The sequence below is a fragment of the Diabrotica undecimpunctata genome, chromosome 1, assembly GCF_040954645.1.
Source record: "Diabrotica undecimpunctata isolate CICGRU chromosome 1, icDiaUnde3, whole genome shotgun sequence".
In the NCBI taxonomy this organism is placed as follows: Eukaryota; Metazoa; Arthropoda; class Insecta; order Coleoptera; family Chrysomelidae; genus Diabrotica; species Diabrotica undecimpunctata.
Window position 1 is genome coordinate 61,220,024 of NC_092803.1, and position 25,259 is coordinate 61,245,282.

At 32.9% G+C, this 25,259-nt stretch overlaps 1 protein-coding gene across 2 annotated transcripts in view; it reads left to right on the forward strand.

Annotated features, from left to right (window-relative positions):
- The window catches only part of LOC140450047 (condensin complex subunit 3-like), an 80,254-nt gene that overhangs the window by 31,599 nt on the left and 23,396 nt on the right, over nt 1-25,259 (forward strand). For both annotated transcript variants that reach the window (XM_072543474.1, XM_072543483.1), the window contains exons 6-10: nt 2,927-3,138; nt 9,953-10,147; nt 13,035-13,356; nt 21,795-22,205; nt 23,081-23,305. In XM_072543474.1, coding sequence (XP_072399575.1) covers nt 2,927-3,138; nt 9,953-10,147; nt 13,035-13,356; nt 21,795-22,205; nt 23,081-23,305 — 1,365 coding nt within the window. The remainder of the gene's footprint in view (nt 1-2,926; nt 3,139-9,952; nt 10,148-13,034; nt 13,357-21,794; nt 22,206-23,080; nt 23,306-25,259) is intronic.

The window sequence follows — 25,259 nt, forward strand, 5'->3', positions numbered from 1 at the left end:
TCTGTCAATGGTGCAACTGTAATATTGAGTATAAAAAATACACAAGAATAATAGAGTAACGTTTTATTAATATACGTATACATTTTTATAGTTGTAAATCAGATAGGGTGGAATCTGACGTAGGTGAACCAAACGGAATCCCTGCAACTATACTCGTATGGGATTGTTCGTGTTATTGTTGTTGGTTGTGAACAGTACAATTATACAGAAGCTCATGCATCTTAAAACGGAACCACATTTTAGTGTCCTTAGTCTGTGATATATTATCATCTGTAGTATATTCTTCAGTTAGAATCCCATTATCTTGTGATAACAGGTCATGCTCATCATTAAGTAAATCGCTGTGAATATTCTCAGACATCATACCACTTTCTTCAGTTGATGGTAGATTGCCAGTCATGTTGCGACGTGCCATTAAATCTTTTAAAAAAATTAAACTTATAAAATGTGTCCAAGATGATGTAAAAGAAGAAGGTGTTGCATCTCCCGATTCAGGTTTCGAAATTTTTTTCAGTTTGGCCCTAAAACATCCCTTACAAATTTCCGCCGTTTTTTGGCTGCATCATCTGAAAGAAATCAAATCGTTTATTAAAAGACATATTACTACGCCGTTTTTGTTTCATGATCTATCCTACAAAACATTTTTTTTCAGATTCCTTGCCACTAGGATGTCTTATAGAAGTTTAGCATTCACTTTTCGTTTAGGAGTCTCGACAGTTGCAAAGATAGTACAAGAAATTTGTTTAGCAATATGGAAAGTTTTGCTTAAGAAACACATGCCTGCCCGTACAGAAGAAAGAATTAAATGTCCTGCCCAGAGCGGATCGATATTTTATAATTACAAACAATATTTTTCGTTTGTATTACAAGCTGTTGCTGATCCCAATTATAAGTTTATTATTATTGAGGTTGAAGCTTATGGTAAACAAAGTGATGGTGGAATTTTTAACTCGTCAGAAACTTAAACTTATTAAAAAATAAATTAAATTTACCTGATGAAACATTACTACCTGACTCCGATATAAAATTTCGTTATTACTTAATTGAAGACGGAGCTTATCCGTTAGCACACTACTTAATGCGACCATTTTCCCGTAGACAGCTTAATAATGAAATTGAGAATTTTAATTATCGCCTATCTAGAGCTAGAAGGTGTGAGGAATGCGCTTTTGGCATTTTGGTTGCTCGTTGGAGAATTTTAACAAAGGCGATAGAGACAAAACCTTCATCTGCGTAAAATATAGTTAAATGTGTTTGTTTATATATTTTAATGCACAATATTTTAATTGATCAAGAAGGCACTAATGCGATAAGTAACAGCAATACTGTGAGCAACAATGTAACTGATCAGTCGGCAGTTCGTGGAAGCAACAGATCATCACAACAAGCATATTCATTGAGAGATACTTTAAAAACATATTTGTTAACTCATTAAAACTTTCAATACATTATATTGTATACGTAGGTGTTTTTGGGGAATTGTTTATTACTATCATTAGCAGCATTTAACTTTTATTGTCTTGATTATTTGGGTATTTTCATACTGGAAAAATAATTATTATTTATTAACAACATTTTTGACAGAATGTTTTTCCAATTACAAACACCTCAAATAAGCAAGAACATAATGTAGTAACGTAATTATTAATAAACAGTAATTAATACTTAAATACTTACTTGTAACTCCTCTGCAACATCAACCCATAATTTATTCACCTTGTCCCTATTCTGATAGCCTTTTGATCGTTGATCTCATAGGGCCGGATGAATTCTGACATTGTTTATTAATTTTTCCACATCCATATCTCTCGCTAGACATGCGACTACTGGTGATGGAATCAAACATTCTTGAAAACCAAACCGAAACGCTTACTAGCCACTACTAGCATAGTATCGCACTAAATCGCACGCTATTTGAGCACGGCAAAAAGTGTTTGATATCATCGTATAGAAAAGCATCGCATCGCTGATCGCGCCATAACATTCTGTGTGAACGTACACTAAAACTGCTCTTTTTTAATTACATTAGTACGTTTTTCAAAAGTACTTAACTTCTGCTATAAATTACACCCAAAACCGTGCAATTATTTGTAATGTAAAAGTTTAAATTCTGCGTTTTTGGTCATATTTCAAATGCCTCATATTTGTTGCCGAAAATCAAAGACTAGTCTCCAACAATGGAAATTTCACTACGACCGGTCAATAAAAATAATACATTTTATTGATCTCACGAGAATCATAAAAAATTGCAAAAATCGCGCAAAGTTTATTTATTGAACAGCTTTATAGAAACTGATTTCATTTGAGGCATAATACTAAAATTGCATACGAAAGTTACACTCTTTATCTTTGAAACGCATTTTATTTTTTATCGATAGCACACTCTGAATCGCCGATCGCTTCAAGCGTTGTTTCTGAGAGAACAGTTCATTCTACGCAATAAGTGATACTAAAATTTTTTTTCTACAGTGTACAGATTCTTGGTAAATCGATTTTTTTACGTTTTTATCCCCCCGCTACGAGGGAGGTTTAAGGGGGAAGCCTGAGCATTAAAGTAGTAAATTTTTTGCACCTTTTTTGGGGTCAAATCTTTGACGACTGGACTAAAAAGTTTCTTACCCATTAGTCATTTTATATTGAAAAATATTTGGCTTAGCTTATTGAAATTACCCGTGATTAAAAAAAAATTAAAAAAATAGTGCGTTACCATAATAACGATGAATAACTGGGATTTTATATTGAAAATAACTTAAAAAACTTTTTATTATATATTATTTTATATGATTAAGAATTTTTACATTGCCATAGTATCTATATTAACAGTTTTGTTGTCAAATATATGCTTGAGGAATGTGTGGCAAATCTACAATAATAAATAGAAGAGCTTTTTCTCGCAGAATCCCGTTAAGTATCTAAATTATTTCAGATCTCAGAAAAGCAGCAAGTCCTTTGTTCTGGATTTTTCGATAAATGTGAAGAAGTAAACGAGTTTGTCAAATCAACACTAATTAAATCTTGGTTGGACTTTTACGATAACGATATACTAAAATTTATGAAGTCTTTGAGGTTGGATGCCGATGAAAAGGACATCAAAGATACGATTGAAATATTCGAAAAAGTGTTAGGAGTAATATTTGAGTAAGTATTTAAATAAACGTAAAAACTTTTAATAGTATATTGTAACAAACCAATCTCTGACGCTGCGCCTCTGGAGGAGCCGTAATATGATTTTCAAACCCCATTATGTGGCATTTCGAGTGAGATGGATCAGTTACCTGGGTGGTCTGATTGTATTGTATATATTTTATTTTAACAGATGTGAATAGAACAGAAAAAGACAGTATTCGAATTATATTTCTTCTTCTTCTTAACATGCCATACACCAAAGTGCGTAGGCGACTATCTCATTACTAGAATTCTGTTCTTGGCGGCGTGACACAGCTCGCCTGTATTGTGTATTCCTGTCCATTCTTTAATATTCCTTAACCAGGATAATTGTTTGCGGCCGGCTCCTCTCCTACCTTCGATCTTCCCTTGTAGGATTAACTGTGGTATTTCATATTTTGCTCCTCTCAATATGTGCCCAAGGTAACCAATCTTGCGTTTTTTAATTAATTCAAAGAGTTCTCTTTCCACGCCGGCTCTCTTAAGGACGTCATCGTTTCGAACTCTATCCACCCAAGGTATGCGCATCATTCTTCTCAATGACCACATTTCAAATGCTTCAAGTTTGTTGATAGATGTTTTTTTCAAAGTCCACGTTTCCATGCCATAAAGCAAGATGGACCATATGTAGCACTTGACCATTCTGTAGCGTATTATATTTAGGGAGTTAAAAGTGAGTTTCGGTAGTAGTAATTCGGACTATTTTCTCGGGTGTAAGATCGTTAACTGAAAGTTACAAATAAAGTGATTCGCTAATTACATTCCATATTGGACATTCGTGTTGGTATAAATAATTAGTGTTTGTTAAGAAATAACAAAGTGCTTCGTTAGATACTCGGACACTTTTTCTAGTTAACTTGTAACCGTTTCAAAAGTTTCAAAAAATTCATTATAAATGAGTCGAGAAAAAATTTTAGTATAATTTTGAAAACATTTTCTTAACACAAAAAAAATTGAATTTATAAATAAGTTAAAATAGCGCTATTTTAACTTATTTATAAATTCAATTTTTTTTGTGTTAAGAAAATGTTTTCAAAATTATAATAAAATTTCAGAGAAGCATTTATTAGATTAAGACGATTTTGTATTATTTATTTTTGAGATGTATTAGCAGCAATTTTATTTACCAAACTAATTTTATTTGGTGAGTTAACAAAAATTTTTTTCTTTCTAGTTCAACTTTGTAAGATATTTTGTCTTTTTTAGCAGCTCTTGATAATAATTGTAAACACAATTGAAAGCTCGAGATAATAAATAGTTAACCAATAGCCCTTTTTATTGACTCCAACCCATCCAAAACATTTATATATTTTTTCCAAACGAGTCATAAGTACTTCTTTTTTCTTACTCATATATATATATATATATATATATATATATATATATATATATATATATATATATATATATATATATATATATAGATTTATGATATGTGTTCTAAGCAGTCAGGCCATGGAGTGGGATGTCTTTAATCTTTCCTATCAGCCTCTCTTGGCTAACTCTTGTTTCTTCCGACCCCGAATGGCGACTAGGTTTCCGAAGGCAGACGGGTCACTATATTTCCTTCTCCTAAAACTCGCCAACACGCTTGGCCAGCGCGGCGTTTCAAGGCCAAATTTCCCCTCATGATGGATATATCAAGTGTACGGCCCTCAGTCCCCGGCGGTTGCAATTTTCCTGACCAAGTTGGCGGTCAGAACAGTGTTGGAGCAGAGGGTGCTTAGAATCACCGGTAGAGATCAGGCCACCAAAACAAACTACAAATGCATATATGTGCCTACAATGTACAAACTTTATCAACAGAAGCATCAATGATAGAACTGGAGAATGAACTACAACACATAAAATGGGATATAATCGGTATAAGTGAAGTTAGGCGTCGAAAAGAAGATAAAATAATACTTAAGTCTGGAAATATGTTCCATTTCAGAGGAAACGAAGATTCATCTGTTGGAGGAGTGGGTTTTTAATCCGTAACATCCGTTTAACACTGAAGTTGAAAGAACAAAAATGATCCTCAAAAAGAAAAGTGGAAGCTGGCTGTTCCCAGAAGATATAACACCTTACGAAGAAAATATTAAGACTAGTTTGGATACACACGACTTAGAGAATATCAGCATCAATGAAATGAACAATATTACTCAAATATTGAAAGAAGCTGAAAAGAAATACTGTCCTCGTCCTGAAAACAATAACAAAAAATTAAACCACAACACAAAACATCTTCTAGAGGGAAGAAGAAAACTTAGGGAAAATCAGGATCATAACCAAAATGAACTAAGAATTTTGAATAAGAAAATTAAAAAGGAAGTTAAAAAAGATATGAGACGATACAATACGATGGAAATAACTAGAGTAATAGAAGAAAACAAAAGCTTGAAAGTACTCAGACAGAGCATGTCCATTGGAAAAAAAACGTCCACAAATTAAGAAATGAACAGGGGCAAATCATTGAGGATAGAGTTCAAATTATGAACACGATAGAGAGTTTTTATAGACACCTATACAAAGAACAGCAATGTAACCGGAGTGGATCATTACCAAAGATAATAAATCAAGGATCTGAAATTTTACCGGACGTAACACCCAATGAAGTTCGAAGGTCAGTGCAAGAAATGAAAAACAATAAGTCCCCCGGAGGCGATGAAATAGTGGCAGATGCCTTGAAAGTGGCTGGAAAAAGATTATGGCAGGTCCTTGCCAAACTATTCACTAGATGTTTGCAGGAAGCAATAACACCAACCCAGTGTTATAACGCAGAAATTATCATACTTCATAAAAAAGGGGATACTACCGACCTCAGGAATTACAGGCCCATAAGTCTACTTTCACATATTTATAAACTATTTACAAAAATAATTACGAAACGACTAGAAAATAAATTGGAATTTTATCAGCCCATAGAACAGGCGGGTTTTAGAAAAGGCTATGGAACAAACGATCACCTACTGGTAATAAAAAATCTTATAGAAAAATGCACTTAGTGTAATAAACCACTAGCTTTAATATTTGTCGACCATGAAAAGGCATTCGACACCGTAAATCAACAAAAAATGTTGGAAGCCTTGACAGAATTCCGAATTGACTATCGGTATATAAATATAATTAAACACATATACCAAAACGCAACAGCCAGTGTTAGAGTGGGTGATCGTCAAACCCAGAAATTCCCGATACAACGTGGAGTACGCCAGGGGGACACCATATCGCCGAAACTGTTCACTACGCTTTTGCAATATATATGTAAAAGGGCAAAACTGACCGACAAGGGCATAAACATAAACGGAGAAAAGCTTAGCCATCTAAGGTTTGCAGATGATATTGTACTAATAGCTGATAGGATAGATGAGGCCAAAGAACTTTTAAATCAGCTCTACCTTTCCTCGCTAGAAGGGGGATTGAAAATAAATATATCTAAAACCCAGATGATGACAAATCTTGTAGTCAGCGAAGATATATGCGTAGGAACAAGATCCATAGACCAGGTAATGGCCTATAAATACCTAGGTCATGAGATTCGCATAGGAAAAGATAACCAAACCGTTGAGCTTCTTCGTCGTATAAGACTGACTTGGGCAGCCTTCGGCAAGCTGAACCATATTTTCAAATCAGTGTGTTTTGCCAGTGTTAACTTACGGTGCGGAAACGTTGACCATGACAAGGAGAACAGTTCAAAAGATCCGTGTGTGTCAAAGGGCGATGGAGCGTGCTATGTTGGGCGTTTCACTACGAGACGAGATCCCAAATCGCCAGCTACGACAAAGAACAGGAGTGGCTGATGCAGTAGAGAGAGTAGCAACACTGAAATGGAACTGGGCAGGTCACGTAGCTCGAATGACAGATAATAGATGGACAAAGCGGATACTGGAATGGAGACCAAGAGATGATGCCTACCGAAACAGAGGTCGTCCACCAACACGTTGGACTGACGATCTAAAACGTTGTCATAGGAATTGGATGCAAGAGGCACAAGATCGAAATAGATGGAAAATTATGAGGGAGATCTATGTCCAGCAGTGGATAAGCGAAGATTGAATGATGATGATGTGTTCTGAAACTCAACCCTATATCTCTTTATGGTATATGGTATGTTCCTATTAAACGGACTCATGGTTTCGTTCAGCTAACTACTTAGAGGATAAAAAGAAATAAATTGTATCATTTTCTTCATAACCACCAGCAGTTGGATAAATCAGGTTGTACCGATTTCGATGTGAACGAATTTCGAAATTTGGGATAAAGTATAATTTTATTTTCATATATTGCTCATTCATAATATAATGCCATGATATTAAATGTTTGTTTTCTTAGGATACGACTTCAATCTTAGTTTTGTATAAACACTTCTCATGGTAATTGAATACTGTAAACACAAATTGGTATTTTAATATCTTTCGGGAATGACGTAACTTTTTAACGTAACAGAATGTTTTAATAATGTTTTTGGTCATAACAAAGAAATAATAAAAGGATAGTTTTGTCTTAAAATCTTCTTTACAATCGACAAATCGACTTTAGCGACCTGCCCTTGAACGTTTGTATACCAAACTCTTTTGCATGAAGGTTACAAAGTTATTAGACAATTGACTGCTTCAGTATTACTTACTGGACTATACGTGTTAAAACCTTCTGTTTTGTCCAATTCGGAAGTGATTTAGTGCTAACGTGTTCCAAGGTTCCAAGGGTCATACGTTGTAATGTACAGAAAGGTGCTGGAGGAATTTTCCAATAGATTCGTGGATTAATATTAGAGATATGAGTCAAAACGTCGTGTTGACCAATGAACAATTCCAAGAGCTTTTGTCGAGATTGTCAGTACAAAGTGCTCCCGTTTCGCCGTCGGCGTCGTTCCAAAGTGGCAACCTGTCAGAATGCCATTCGCGATTTGATGGGCCCTGACGTAAATGCTTTTATTAGCATTTCGGGGAATCGCGAGGCTTTTTGATGATTTCGCGGCAAAATGGTTTCAAGGCGTTAAAGATACCATTTCGACAGAGGAGGAACTTGTTCGCCTATTAAGAATTACGTTCGGTCCGAAAAAACCGGCATATCGTATCTACCGCGAATTATTTGTCGAGAAGCAAGACTGAAAAACAACACTGGACGTCTTCGTTTGCCGATGTAGGGCGGTTCTCGCGAAATTAGAACTGGCAGCCTTACAGAAATAATCCAGCTAGATATGGTGTATGGTTTACTACATAAAGCGTTGGAGAAAAGATTGGACAGGATAGATTCAATATGTTGGTTGTTTTGAATATTGTTGTGATGATGTACACTTCCCGTCATATAAAACTGGTACACTTTTTTTTCCCAATGTAAACCTGTGTTCAGACTGGACACAATGGTTCGTGAATCAATTCGTTGTTGCCATCACAGATAACGGAATATCAGTAAATTTAAATAAAACTTAAAACGTAAAAAATAACGTTCAAAAATGTATAAAGTATTTAGATAGGTATTATTTTTATTATTAACAACAAAAAACCGTATCTAATAAATTTAATAACCAGAGAGAGGATTAAGTTAAGATATTTAAACGTAGGGTATTGGCACAGGAAACATTGGAATGCATCTACTGTAATTTTATACTTTACTTAATTACTTACCGAACATAAACTGTTGACTGTATGTTATGTCAATAAGTTTAGTAACAGGCAAACTACTTAAATTAATTTATTATTTATTACATAAACGATAAATATAAAAAACTAACATTATACTTTATCCTACGTAGAAAAATGCTTTTCAAAACGTGACAGTATTACATTACAATCCAATATCTCACTGTAATGTTCTTTATGGAGGTTGAATCTACACCCTAATTGTAATCCGTTTTTATCTATAAATAGACTATTACTTTTTTACATTATTATGTATAAAATGTAAACAAAAAACATTTACCTACCCATTGACATGCATATTTTTTCAAAATTAAATGATTTACGGTGTATAAATGATAATGAGAATAAAATTAAGCGGAGTAAGATATCATCGTCTGTCTTAAAAAATCCTCTTATAACAGACTGAAAACTTCCCGAACATATCCGAACGATTAAACATAAAAATTAAACATAAAAAATATTGCTTGCCATCAGTCACATTTGACAAGTTTGTCAAAATGAAATATTTTCACAAATTATAATTAAACACGAATCAATGTATGGGTACTGAGATAATGGAAAATTTCAAAATTAATAGAATTTTTTGAGATGTATGTTTAAATAAATGTTTAAATATAAATGTGACTGACTGATCGAGAATGCTCGATATTGTTTTAGTTATTAATATACCAAAACCTGCGACCTGTCGCACAGCCCTGCTTTTAGCTGGTTTGATATAATATTTTCGTTGAACTGGCAACGTGGCCTTCGAAATTAGAATGACACATGTGAAAAGCTCAATTTACACAACTTAAAAAATACGATTTTCGATTATAAGAGTTGTACCAGTTTTTTATGACGCGAACGGTACTTGTTTTTTTAACTCAATCAATTCAATTAAATCTTGTGAAGTTCCTTGTTTAGAAATGACAATGGGTAGTCATTTTTAGTCAAAACCTTTGTTAGCACGTTTTTTCTTTCTGAAATGCATTTTCATTGGAGCAGGTGCTTCCGCATATAGGGATGTGATCATTCGTTTTTTGATGTTTACATTGTGGTTGAAGTGATAATTTGAATATCTGTTAGTGTAGGTTGGTTTTCTGTTGACCTGTTTTCTGTTAGAAATTGATACGTTATTGAACAAAAAACTGAGAAAATAATCTCTATAATCTTTTTATTTTTAGGATAACGAATAGAAGTACTTTAACAAAAACTCTTCCTTTGAATAATAAACATTTGGTACCGTTTGAGGAGTTAAACTGGGAGGTGGCTAGTTTCTGGAGGATATATGTGCAATATTTAAGTCGTAATGCGGATAGTGGAGAGGAACTGGAGAATGTAGTACCAGAGTTGATTTATCTTTGTAAATATATAAAGCAGTAAGTTATTTAATTATATGACGATTATCTGGGGTTTAAATCTTTGTTTTTCTTCTACTTTTGCTATTAAATTAATAAAGATTGGAACATTTATGGGTTATCAATGTATAAACCATAAATGAGATAATCTGTAGGGTTAATAGTGTTATAGTAGGGATATTCTATTTCTTGGGCTTACGGTATACACACAGCCAATGGCACGTTTCAACGACATATTATTCCTACGTTTACTCAAGGTACTCATTTTATTCAGGCTGTTTAAACATATAAATAGGCTGTTCATGTTGTAGAAGAAAGTTGAATTCTTACGTCTGGTTCCGGTGAACAACCGAAATCGTCATATCCTCTTGCATCAAGACAATACCAGTTCTCACATGGCTCATCGACATAGAATTCTGATTTGGCACCACGTGATTTCTTTACAAACCACACGGTAAACGTTTTAAGACGCAACATGACGCGGTTGTCACAACCGCGACGCAGATTAAAAATTACAATTCTAAGATACCCATTTCGGGCTTTCGAACTGACATGAATGCTTTGACGATTGGTTTGTTCGAATGCAAAAGTGTTGGAAAAACAATAAAGTTGATTGTTTCTACAAATATGTTTTTCCTCTATTATTTGTTGAAAAACTTTTAGGGCACCACTCGTACATAGGTTCCTCTTACTGTAATGAATTGAAGGTGAAGACCTATTGAATTTGAGTGAATAGGGCTTCATCTTCTTATATTATTATGCCTTTTCTTTTTCGTGGTGGAAAAATCCTATGACAACTCCTGCTTGAATATTGGTTACATAGGTTCCTCTTGGTGTAAAGAAGAACACTATTGAATCGGGGTCACTAGGTCTCTTCTTCTTGTCACAGTCTTATACCTTTTCGAGCCCCGGACTGGGGATCCGAAACCTATTTTATCAAATTCTCCATTTTTTCTTTCTATTTATTTAGCATATGGCTACATGTAAAATTAATATAATATGATATGATATAACAACAAATAATCGAGGTTCCAAATCAATTCCCTGTGTATGGTCATAAGGGACATTCATGACAAATATGCTGGATCGTTTTCTAGGCCGCAATCACACTCCAGTCGCTATTGCCCATTTGTGGAGCGAATCTGCACACCTGCCATGACTAGTGCGCACTTCATTTAATGCGGACCATTGTTTACGATTTAATTTCATGTCGGTGATATTGCAGGTGTAGCCTTCAAACCAGTTCTGTAGTTATTCATTTGTCTGTTGGTTCCAATTAAGACTCCACTGTTTTATACACATATAGTTATTGCTCTGAAGTTGTTTAGCTATCCTTATGTGTGTCTAGTACACCGCAGTTATAGGAATTCTTTTGGTTTGACTTCAATCTTTCTAAATTCATGCAGCAGAGCCTCATTTACGGAGATCAGGAGGTAATACGAATAAGTAGCACCGGTAGCCAGTGGTGTGTGGGTGTTGATTTAATAGTACCAGAAATCAGTCTCGTTGTATTATTCAATTTTCTATTAAAAAGTGTGGTATGGCTATTGTTTGTCCAAACTGGCAATATATGAAGTGGTAATGTTGTAGTGACGCCCCATGTACCACTGAGTTTTTTTATTATATTCTTGCAAGTTCTGATTTTGGCAGCGATATTTTCTATGTGTTTTCGATACGAGAGGGATAGTTCTCGAGTAAAACATGTTTAAAATGCCCTCTCATCGCCGAGTCTACGCCGAACGTCTACCTGCTAAACCAGACCCTCCTATGTCATTCAGCGGATCCGTAAGCGGAATGGCCGCTGTAAGGCCGGCATCACTTTTATATATATTAAACCTAAGGCTAAGATTAATACTATTACAAGAATTAATATTAAACTTAACAGGCTTCCAGGTTAAACCGCGTCGATTATCACTGCGCCGAGCTTTCGACATCCTCTCTGATGTATTCTTCAGGACTCCAAGGTCTGTCTCCCTAGCCCCCAGACACTACTACACTGATCACCAATCAATGCACTACTGGTTCTGGGTAAGCAGACGGTTCATTTATACCGTCGATAGTGACGTGGTTTAGATGGAGGTTGGCGCAATAAGCCCGTTATTGATGAGTTTTAGTTTGCTTATGCCTCTATGCTATACAGCACTTGCTTTCAGTTTCTTTTGAAAACCAGCCTCTAGTTTGTATAAACAGCTTAGGATTGCTACTGGTATGTAGCTTGTAATTGGTATGCTGGTTGCCTGGGTTTGGTAGGGCTATTATTTTTGATTTTTTGAACTCTCTAGGCAGGTGGTTAGCTATTAAGACGTCGAGAAGAGTTTTGAGACACCTAATTACGTTTTCGCCAGCATTGATGAGAAATTCTAGGTGTATGCTGTCAAAATATGGAGCTTTTAGAACAATGACAACCTCATCCTCAGTAAATGATCGTGTCTCAGTAAATGATTTTTTTTCTGTCAATAGATCATCATAGGTCATCGAAATAACAGATATTAAATTTTTATTTTAAATAAACTGAATCAAATAAAACTGAAAATGGAATAAAACATGTGGCATCTTAATGCAATTTACTATTTTTATTGGGAATAAGCCACAATTTTACTTTAAAAATAATTTTATTTGACGTTTCGATTTCCACTTCGGAAATCGTTCTCAAAATAACTATTTCCGAAGCGGAAATCGAAATGTCAACTAAACTTTATTTTAAAGTAAAATTGTGGTTTATTCCAAAAAAGCAGTAAATTGGAACAAAACATTTAAACAAGTCCAATATGTATAACTATTTAAATGTATTTGAAGATTCAGTGAAATTAAATATTTTTCTCAATATAAACGATGTTTTCCACGCCTGTCTATAAAACTTTCTCCTCCAATTTGAATTCAAGATTAAATATTTTTTATCATTTTCTAGATTTTATGTAGATATGCCCAGAGAGGTAACAACTGTAGAGTTTTTGGAACAGCAATTCATAATCAAACAGCTATTTCTGATGGCTAAATGTTTGGACGTCGGTGACGTAACTACCAGAGAATGTTTGAATAAACTAATTGTCAACATTTTGGAGAATGTCGTTCTGACGAGAGATGTCGTCCAAGTGATAGTAAGCAATCTAGAAATAACAAAACCGAATCCTGAAGTAATGACTCAGTTTGTTAGTGAAATTATTTCGGAAATAATGTATCCAATGGATATCGAGGAAGCAGCAAGAATTCAAAAGGAGAAAGATTTTAAGGTAAGTCATTGATTTCTAAACAATTTATTCAAACTACATTATGTTGGTACCGTTTCGGCATACTAAGGACTACGAATATTTTTCATCTTTCTCATGACAGTTTTCTTCCTCTGTCAGTAGTTTTTGATTTTAGTTGAATGATGATATCTTTTATACAATTTTGATCTCTTTCATTCTTTGCTATAAACTATACTTGTGGTAAAAGCTCAGGACAATATAGAGATAATTCAATAATTATCATCATCATCATCAACCTGCATGCGTCCACTGCTGACATAGGTCACCCTCAGCTCTTTCCATCATCTTGTGCGGCTTGCATCCAGTTATTCGCTATGTGCAAGTTCCGAAGAGCGACACCTAGTGGCATAAATCACCGAAGGTATTAGCACTATTAATATTTTAGTCTTATATTAGCTGCAAATAAAGTGACTTCAACTTGTTTATTTAATACAATAATTATTGTAATATAATTCTTCTGATAAATTCTTCTGATAATTTAATTTTGTCTGACTTATTTATATTGACAATTCAGAAATTACATTTTAAAGTAGACGACTTTAAAATGATATTGTCAATATTGGTGAGTTGCGTTCCTGGGACGACTTTTGTTGTAAGATAGTTCATTCGATTACATGAAATCAACTTTAACTTGACAATATCCGTCAGAAAAAATCATAGCACGTGATTCGTCTTTAAAAAGACAACCACGTGCCATTGTGACAGTAAAATTTTCCTGTTAGTGGTTCCATAGTAAATAATAATTAACTTGGAAAAATAAAGTCGCTGGGAGTAATACCAATTAATACTTTGAGAGTAAACCCTTTTTAAATGAAAATAACAATACACACAATCCGCAAAAGTTAAATGTTTGGACTGGGATGTTAGGCGACTATATTGTCGGTCCATTTTTTATCGATGGAAACCTAAACGAGCCCAAATATTTACAACTTTTACAGAATGAGATCATTCTGGCAGTTCGACGCCTTCCCGTTAGTTTTCAGGAGGTTTATTTCCAACAGGATGGGTGTTCGGCTCACAACTCTAGAGCAACTATTGACTTCCTCAATCAAACGTTTCCTGATCGACTGATAAGTACACGTGGTACAATGCGACAAGCGAGAGCTGGCGGGTTGCGCGTAGAACAAATTGAAAAGTGGAAGGGATTGCTCATTTCTATTGCTGTCGGCTAGGAGGTCACATCGTAGTATTTAGTGCTAGATTTCTGACAGTGTTGTCAAGCATTAACATTTTTATTTGGAGTGGGAGTATATTATAAACTATTATTTATATTTATTAAAATAGCAAGTGTATTAGAGGGCAAACCTTTGAGATCTCAAGCACGAGAAATAATTTTCAATGTTTTTAAGTTTACAACTCTAGAAGCTAATGCAGATAAAGCTTTAGTTGATTTAAAAAAGATACAATAACGTGTAGCTCACTTAACTGGTACTTATTATAATACTTATTTTCAAAATAAATTCAGATTTAAATAGTCTAATTTAAGTTAAATTACAATCAATAAATAAATAAAAAATTACAGTGCATTAGATTACCAGTAAATAGTAAGTAAACAATGGATCAGTTAATTAGTAATTATTGTTCACTATCATTTATATAGTTTATGGTATATATTATAGTTCACTATTATTGATAATAAAATTATTATTTTAAATGAAATTATTATATTTACTGAAGAATAATCCTATAGGTAATATATCTTTATATGTATTATACTGTTAAGTTATATAAAACTTTGCACCTAAGTGAGTTAACACTTGTTTAAAAACTGATTCCAAAAAAGTATAATACTGGGGGTCTAACGGATATAATTTGAAAGATATGCGGTTAGAAAATTTATTTTTATTGATTTACAATATTAATAAATTATAATAAATAACTTAAAAGCAATCCAGTAATTAATACATGACTTAATCTTAAATGTTCGAATTGTAGCCCTTGTATTTGACAGTAACCCAAACGTTGTACAAATTCTTGTAGAACCTTGTTTAAGCTTTCTTGAGAAATATTGTTTATTTCTTTACGAATTCTTGTTTTTAAGTCTCCAATATTTGCAGGTTTCGTTTTATAAACAACATTCTTTAAATGACCCCACATAAAATAATCCAAAGGAATGAGGTCTGACGACCTCGCTGGCCATTCAATATGTCCACATTTTCCAATACACCTATTCGGAAAAATTTCGTTGAGGTACCTTCGAACATCTTAAGCGTAATGCGGAGGCGCACCATCCTGTTGAAACCATAAACTTTTATCAAAACCTCCAAGATTAAAGCTTTGTCCATAAAATTTGTACAATTTTCAGTGACATAAAGCATATTACTTATTTATTTGTATTGTTATTAAGGCTAAAAAATAACCAAAAAATTAGTTTTAGAGCATTATAATAAATATACTTTAGAGATGGGATTGCAATAAATCTTAATTCCTATGGTCAACAAAACAATGTCGTTATTTGTATACCGTACTGGTATTCGTATTTTTTCGCATATTTGTCTAGAAAATTTTCTATGGTTTCATAGATTTCTCTAGGTATATTTTGAACTGGACAAAATTTGGATTTAACATATGATTTGGAATAACAGCCAAGAAATAATTGATCCCTTTTTCATCGAAATAAATCTGAATGGTTAAACTTATTTAAAGTTATTACAAAACGTTATAATTTCTAAGTTGATTCCGTTATTTTCCATTCCAAGCAACCCTTTTCATATTCATCCTTTAATTTGAAAATTTCATAATGTATAACTTTTAGACTAAACGGTTTTCCAACTATGATATTCGGTTGCAACAGAATGGAGCCCTTCACTATGCCTTTGTGGTAACAGACTATTTAAATAACGTATCCACCAGAAGGTGGATTGTATTACGTGATTTTATCGAATATCTACGGATTATTTTCAAGGGTGTCATTTAAAACATACAGTGTACAAAGCAAAATCTGCAAATATTCAAGAATTAAAAGTTACAATAATTGCAGAGATAAGAATATAGAGAAGAAGGCATGTTGTTTACTATAACTTACAATTTCTAGTGTTTTATACTTGAGAATCAAAATTGTAGGCAGTAAATTCTCCGAACTGTGAATGCGATAAACCAACAACATCGTTGCCAGTTTGTAATGATAGATATTCTAGCAATTTATCATTTAATCATTGACATGCAGCAAAATTATCACATTAATGATCGTTTTGTATTTGTTAAGGTATATAATAAAATGTATTTAGTAACATCAATATTTATGTATAATATTATATTTATATACAATACTTATATATAGAAAACATCTAAAGTACGATAATATTCTTTGTAAAAGTCATACATGACAACAACTAGCTTAGCATTCAGTAGCGTATCGTTCACACTGTTGCAGTGACTTTTAAAAATTAATCTTAAATATGATATGAGACTTATATTTAACTTTGAAGTGTATACTTCTTATCACAAAAAACACTTACTTTCAAATTCCATAATTTTGTACAAAACATACGAGACAAAGAAACTTTCTATGACAAAAATTAATTATCAAAAAGGTAGGTAGAGAGATTTACCCTGCTGTTATTTCAATGAAAGGTTTCTTTTCATTGGAATTACTTATATTTGAAATATACTAATTTACATAATTATGAAAATCCAATTCTGAACTTGCCGATTACATGAAGTGAACTTTTACTTTTAGTGAACATATAAACACTCACACATATATATTATAATTAAATAAAATAAATCGAATCGAATATACCTAATATATATAAGAAGTATTCATTTTTTTTTAAGAGCAAATTTTTATTAGTACAAAATGTATTTTAGTTTGAAAACTAGGTTAACAAAACAAACTTACTTACATACGAAAGTAATCTTAATAAAATGGTTCGACCTCTACAGGAAGTTAAAATATTAATCATCGTATGAAGACGACTCGTCGGCTGATGAAGAGCTATCGCGATCACTATTATTTACATTGATAATTAATGGTTCAACCGAAATGTCCACTATTGTGTCTAAGTCCCACATTCTATCTTCTTCTTTTATAGTGTGTCTTATACAATTTTTCCAAGACTTAGGTGTGACATTTTGTATGGCAGTAGCTAACAAGCACTTCACATCCTCCATTTTAAAACTCAAGTTTTTCCTTGCCACTTGGTTTTTTATTTGAGCCCATATAAGCTCGATAGGGCTCACAATGATAAGGAGGGAGGCGGTGTACAATTATGTTGTTTGCACGAGCCATTTCATCGACTGCATATTTCTTGAAAACGGGTATATGTATCCTCGCGAGGTTTAATAATTGTACTTTCAACATGTTGTCATTGAATGGTATATTTTTTTGAGAGAGCCAGTTGATTATTTCACCATTTCGCCAGGCAGTCGTTGGTGATGGCTCCAACCGTCGACTGTGGTATGACGCATTGTCCATAACAACGACAGAATTTGCTTCAAGGCTTGGTAGAATATTTGAAAACCAACCTTCGAATCTTTGAGCGTCCATTTCCTCATGGCAATCGTTGGTTTTCTTGGATTCGAATAGTAACAAGCCGTTGTCCAAAAAACCCGAATCGCTGCCTATATGTGTTATTATGAGCCTCCGTCCTTTACCCACTGGTGTTTTTAATCCTAATGAAAGCTCTTCAATGAAGGCTTGTCGACGACTTTTAATTTCCAACTCTTGCCACACCTTTGAGATAGTATGACCAGAGAACAACCCAACACAGAGAAGCGACAGTCCTTTGAAGTTACGTGGCCAAGCCGCCAATGACAGCTAACAACCAGAAAATTAATAGTCAGTGGGCATATCACACAATATAAATTCTTAAGAGCGTAGGCGCAAAATTTCGGGCCAATGTTTTTTAAATGCATTCATTTTTTCCGAATCCTGAAAAAACTAATAAGTATTTTGGAAAAATTTAAACGCAGAGTGAAAGACTACATTATTACTGAGGGCCGAAAGTCCCTGAAAACTTCTATAATGTTTATTTTAATAAGTTACAGGGGTGAAAAAAAAAGAGAAAATTTAGTGTGATTTTTAATTTGAAATATCTCATTCAAAAAAACTTTTTGTTTATTCTAAGGGACTTTCGGCCCTCGGTAATAATGTAATCTTTCATTCTGTATTTAAATTTTTCAAAAATATTTGTTAGTTTTCTCAGGATTCGAAAAAAAATGATTGCATTTAAAAAGAATTATAAGAGTATACTTACAATTATAAGAGTATTAGCACTGTTATTCTGTGTTATTAGTATATTCTAAGTATATTGTAAGTAATGAAATATTTAACTTTTGTCAATATCTAATCTTAATAAATTTTCAGTTTTCTCCTGATGAAGTCACAAAAGTGTCACTAAATATTGAGATATACAACAAATAAAGTTTTAATATTTTTTATTTGTAATTCCCATTTAAAACTCCTAAATATTTTATGTATTTCGATCCATATATTTGATCTTTTTTATTTATATTTAACGAATTAAAAATTGGCAGACAACTTTTGTATATAGCAAAAAGTAGATGAGTACCTATTTAGTTTTTTCATAATTTAATGTAAGTTTGTTTATTTGCAACCATGTTTTTGCAATTTTGAAGTCTTGTTCTGTTGGAATTTTAAGATTTTCCCAATTATCGGTCTAATTATTTTTCCAATAATTTTTAGTTTGAGCATTTTAGTAATTTCTTTGTTTCGTTTAAGAGCGTAGATGCAAAATTTCGGGCCAATGCTTTTTAACATTTTTTTGGAATCCTGAGAAAACTAACAAATATTTTTGTAAAATTTAAACACAGAATGAAAGATTACATTATTACCGAGGGCCGAAAGTCCCTTAGAATAAACAAAAAGTTTTTTTGAATGAGATATTTGAAATTAAAAATCACACTAAATTTTCTCTTTTTTTTCACCCCTGTAACTTATTAAAATAAACATTATAAAAGTTTTCGGGGACTTTTTGCCCTCAGTAATAATGTGGTCTTTCATTCTGCGTTTAAATTTTTCAAAATACTTATTAGTTTTTTCAGGATTCGAAAAAAATGAATACATTTAAAAAACATTTGCCCCAAATTTTGCGCCTACGCTCTTAAATCAAATATTCTCGTGTATAAAACCCTCTATATATTTTTATTTCTTAAAAATACTATATTCGTATTGTTGTCTTCGAGCGCGCCGACATTTGGCCACCATCTGTTGATTTTTTGACCTGAGCCTTCGGAGACTTGCGTCTTTCAATAAAAGAAATAGCACTGACACCAAATTTAATGTTTTCATTTTGAACTAGGTATCCCTTGGCAGACCAAAGTTTATTTTTTTATAGCTCGGACAGACACGTCGGCGTCGGCTTACTGTTCGAAAGTCAAACCAATACTATTATGTAATTAGTAATAACTAATAATAATTACAAAGCAATAGTAATTACCTGTTATTATTCCTAGGAAATCTAAATAAACTTATTCCTTTTCCTGTCACAGATGAACATCCGCGAATCGCACAAATATATCCAGACATTTTAAATATAAATTAAACTTTTAACTATAAACTATAACTATAAACTTATATTTAACTATAAACTATAACTATAACCTTTTAACTATAAATAAATTATATAAATGGTCAAATGCACTTGTTGTGTCGAGTATTTACCATAGACGCCTACGGACTATCGAAAACAACCAGAATTAAAGAATAAGCACGTGTTTTTGACAGTAATACAACCAGAATCGGGCATGCGTATACAAAAATGGTACACGCTTTTGGACCGCTATGTCGCTTCTATGTGTCTCTGTTATTCTAGGGTATGACCTTGATTTAGCCAAGTTTCATCTAAATAGTGTACTTTTCGTCCTTCACGACGATACTCTCGGATTTTTTGTAAGTAATTTCTCCGCCACAAAACAATTTCATCTTTTTCTAAAAGAACACTATTCCTGCTTCTTTTTATATATTTAATGTTCATTTGTTCTAATGTTCGCAATAAAACACGTCGTGATATTTTGGGTATTGAATTATCGGAATTTATTTCAACTTCAACTTTCTTTAAGGTTAGGATTTCGTTCCGAAAAAAAAAGCATGGAATTTCCTCCGAATAGCATATTTGGTATGATCTTCAAGCTGAATGCGTTTTCTACCTTTGGTTTCAATGGTTTCAACAGGTCCATCATTCAATTTGCCTTCACTTTGTTTAAAATTGTTTACAATTGTGTATATACTTCTCTACAGTTAAATCACTACACAGGGTAACTACATCGTTGACCGACATACGGATTATTCCTTTCACGGAGTCCACAATACACATTGAATATAATAGTTTTTTCTCCCATCGAAAAATTTGGACGTCGTTTCCTTTTACTGCTTTCACTTTCCGGATTACTCACAACAGTAAAATAAGTGTTCACTGCTTAGATAATCTAATCGATATGTGAGTCATGTCCTGCGGTGGGGCCACGATGAGTAGAATACTATTTTGCTGACGTCACGTTGCGTAGCAACGACGAATAGAATCTACAGTTGCTGGGCAACGTGGCGTCAGCAAAATAGTATTCTACTCATCGTCATCACACCACTGTTTACTTCGATAGCAAAACAACTGAATACCTGAGTAGCCGACTTTCACCGACTATCGCGGTTTTAGGGAGGTCTAACTATTACCTTCTAAACTAAAATTATTATTTATTGTAATTAATTCAAATTTATAAAACAATAATAAAAAGTAATGGGTTGTACAGCGATGTAGTATATCTTTTCTAACTAAAAATATTAAGAGAATAAAAGTTTTGATTCTAAAAGTATGTCGAGTGGGAGATAAAAAAAATTGAACGTATTAAACGAGCACTGAAAGATGTATGTGGCGTCCTTCATCATTTTTAGTGGCGAATTCTGATTTCTCGTCCCAAAAAACTCCAGCTTACCAAATTTCGTGTTGTTATCCCATGCCTATCACGAAATATTTAAAAATAAAAGTTTAACTTTGACCCCCTTTATTTTGGTTATTATCAACTTTCGTACTAAAGTAAGTTAGTTTAAATCGGCCTATTTTAATCTCAGGAATCTAAGATTAAGTTATGGCCATTCGTTACCAAACACCACGTATATTATATTAATATATATAATCACCCAAATGTCAACAATAATCATATTAAAATTAACATAATTACAAAGTAGCTTTGTCGTAACTTCTTATGATATTTTTCGTACGCCATTGGAAGACCTACAATAGCAATGAACCATCACTATTACTTCCAAGAATTTACTGCCTAGATTTCTGGATTCTGACTATAGTGTTATCTTCATCGATATATCCAATGCATTTTATTTTTGGCCCGCCCCTTGATCTTTTACCCAGTGAATCCATAAAACATAAATATTCGACATAGAAAAATGATGCATACTATCACCCTAAACGTATTAGTTTATCACAATTAAATGATATATTTTATAGGTTTCTCAATTGACAGTTCAAATAATCAAGCAGAAGTCAAAACAAGAAATAGCCGTAGAAAATCAAAACTTCATGGAGGCAGAACGGTTGAAGCAAGAAATAAGCATTCTATCAACGGAATTAGCCGAATTAAAAAACACTCAAACCGAACAGGAACGCCAACACCCCGTTGAGAAGAAAACAGATCTCTTCACGATTGTTAAATGCTTGGATATTGCCTATGCTGTTCTTTGCTCAACCAAAGTGACTCATTTAACGACAGCCTTGAGAACATTAAAGGAGGATTTTATTCAAGAATTGCTTATACATGAACACGATTCAGTACGGGTCAAAGCTTTTGAGTGTTATGGCTTGTGCAGTATTGTGGATAAGGATACTGCAGTGATTGGTATTCACGTATTCTCCAGACCGGTAAGTTTACTATCATAATATACTAAATAAAACTTTAAATACTTGTTAAATAACTTGTTAAATACTAGGCTAAAACTTAGAACTAAAATTTTACAAGTGCTAATAAATCAGAGAATAAGTTTTTTACAAAGCACTAACTGCGTTCTTTATAAGAAAACAGTTAGAGCTTTGTTTTTAGATATAAAAGGGGCCTCCCTTTAAAAAACATCCAACCTACACTTTCCGTCAAGACATGGTTTAGGCAACTTTGCAACAGAGGCTTCATCAAAACTATTTGTCGAATAAGAAGCAATAATTGTATTATTCCAGTCTACACAAGAAAAATAGGACTGGCAAATAGTGATGAATGTGTATGTGGGGAGCTAGCTGATCTACAACATATGCTATTAGAATGTTCCTTACGTTTTATTGAAATATCAAATTTTTATACCAATCTTGTTCAAGTTAATGTTCAATTACCGTCTAATCTAAACACATCTTTTAGAGTCAAAGAGTCTAGATGTACCTATATAAAATTTTATACAGTCATATTAATTGTTTAAAATTAAAGCTCTGATAAACAAAAAATATATAACTTGCGGATTGTATAGATATGCCCTAAACTAACACAATTTCGATGCGGTAACAGTTGTATATATCTTCTGATAACTGAGAAAAAATCACGACTTACAAACACGGAAAACAATATAGCATTACAAATACAATTTTGGCCATATATGATTTTAGTGCCATTCAGTAAAATATTTTTTTAAAAATGTTAAGTTTATGAATTATTAATATATAAATATTGTTTTATTTAGCTTGAAATAACAGTATTAAATGATGAAACCTCCTGTTAGAAATATAAAAATACGAACTATTACAATTTTTTTTAGATATTTGCTTATCGAAGTGGGGAAGAATGCGACATACAAACGCTGTTAATATGTATAGCGGCGGTTGTTGACTTATTGCGAATATACGGGCCTCAATTAATGGCTTCTCCTAAGACTGAACAAGTACTATCAGACAGTATGACAGAACAACAAGAAGCAATTTTTTTAGGAGGTACATCGTTGACTGATATTATGCAAGGATTAGTGGATCTTTTAAACGATGACGTAAGTTAAAATTTAAACATTAGGTTAATTAATACCAAATAACATCCTTAAAACCCTCACTGCCAGTGTAACATTAAGTTTGTTCCAATACAACGAAAAATCATCACGCTCCTGCGCAGTAAATAAGATACGTTCCAACAAAAAGATGAATGATGAACATGAAAAACGCATAAAAAACGGTAAAAGCAGTTTCGTGACGATTTCTGGACAGTTCAAAAGTTGCGTGTTGGAACAAATCTATTCAATAATTTTACAACATTGGTTGTTACGAACGAGTAACAATAGTGTACCGGGTTTCTCATTATATTTTGACCTTCACTTATTTTCCTTAATTTCGGGAATACAAAAAAAAGTTTCAAGTAAAAGTTGTATTATTTTATCTGTACCGACCAACAATGTAACAACAGACCAAATTTTGTATACAGAGAGTGCCCATCTTCTAAAATTCATCTTCAATATTTCAAATGGGACACCCTGTATTTTTTTTATAGTTTTGAGTAGCCCTGCATTTCCTGATTACCAATACATAACATTGTGTAGCATTAGTTTTGTTCTATAATGGCATATGGTACTACAAAAGGGTAACCATAGGTGGCTATGCAACTGACATTTCAAAATGAAACAATTATTAATTTATTATAAACTGTCAGTCCTCATACCGAAATGGGTTATACTGCAGATGAAAAAATAGATATATTCTCAATGTATGTAAAAAATAATAAAAACAAGCAAGTGGCAAGAAGAGAATATAGGCTGATTTATCCAGATCGACAGACTCCTTATGCAAATACATTTTTATATAATTATCGTCATGTCATAAATGAAAAAATGTTTGAACGGAAGAAACGTACTATCATAGGAAATGATAATGAAGATCTTAATACTTTGCTTTACTTTGACGGTAAAAATTAAATACTTAAATAATAGATTAAATCCATAATAACATTTTTATTTTAAAAAATTCCGAAACTACTAAAAGCACAACTATAAGCCGTACAAAATATTACCGGTACAAGAACTTACCGATGTTCATAAGAGAAAACGTTTACAGTTCTGTCAAGACATGCTTACAAATTTGAACAATGATCCTAATTACTTTTATAAAATGTTATGGATAGATGAATCAAATTTTTCAACTTCAGGCATTTTTAATAGAAGAAATAGGTATTCGTGGGAACAGAAAAATAATAGAAAAAGAAAAATGAAGCAAATAAAAAAGTCAGGAAGAAAATCAATAAATGTGATGCGGAATATTTCAAAACAAAATAGTTGGACCATTGTTTTATGATTATAAATTAACTGGGGAATCATATTTGGACACAGTCATTACAGAAGTGGATGAGTTATTAAATCAAAATTACACACAAAATCAATTAAATAGTATGATATGGCAACAAGATGGAGCACTGCCACATAATGTCGTAGCCGTTCAAGAACATTTAAATAATCAATTTAATGTGTGGATCGGCAATAAGGGTGGCCACCAATTAGTCCCGACTTAACACCATGTGATAGCTTTTATGGGGGTTTTTAAAAGAAAAAGTGTATTTTGATTCAAATACAAATATTAACACTATCACCGCAAAAGTTCGCGCGGAAATTGAAAATTTAAATGGTCATAATAGCACAATATCTGACGCAAAAAAAAATTGAGACGAAGATATTTTTGTGCATTGATAACAATGGAGGGTACTTTGAGCGTCTATTTTAATCTTAAATGTAGTATTGTATCTTAAATGTAGTATTACTTATTATTATGTAGTAAGTCATCAATTTTATTGACTTTCTAAATATATTTTTTTCTTATCTTGTAACAAAATTATATTTCTCCACTTTGGGCGCTACTGTAACAAATATAGTAGGCAGATCCCTTGGGACTATGTCCCTGATGTTATAAGATCTGTAGAGTAGTGTGAAGATAAGTTTGAAACTAAATTAAAATAAGAGTTGAAAC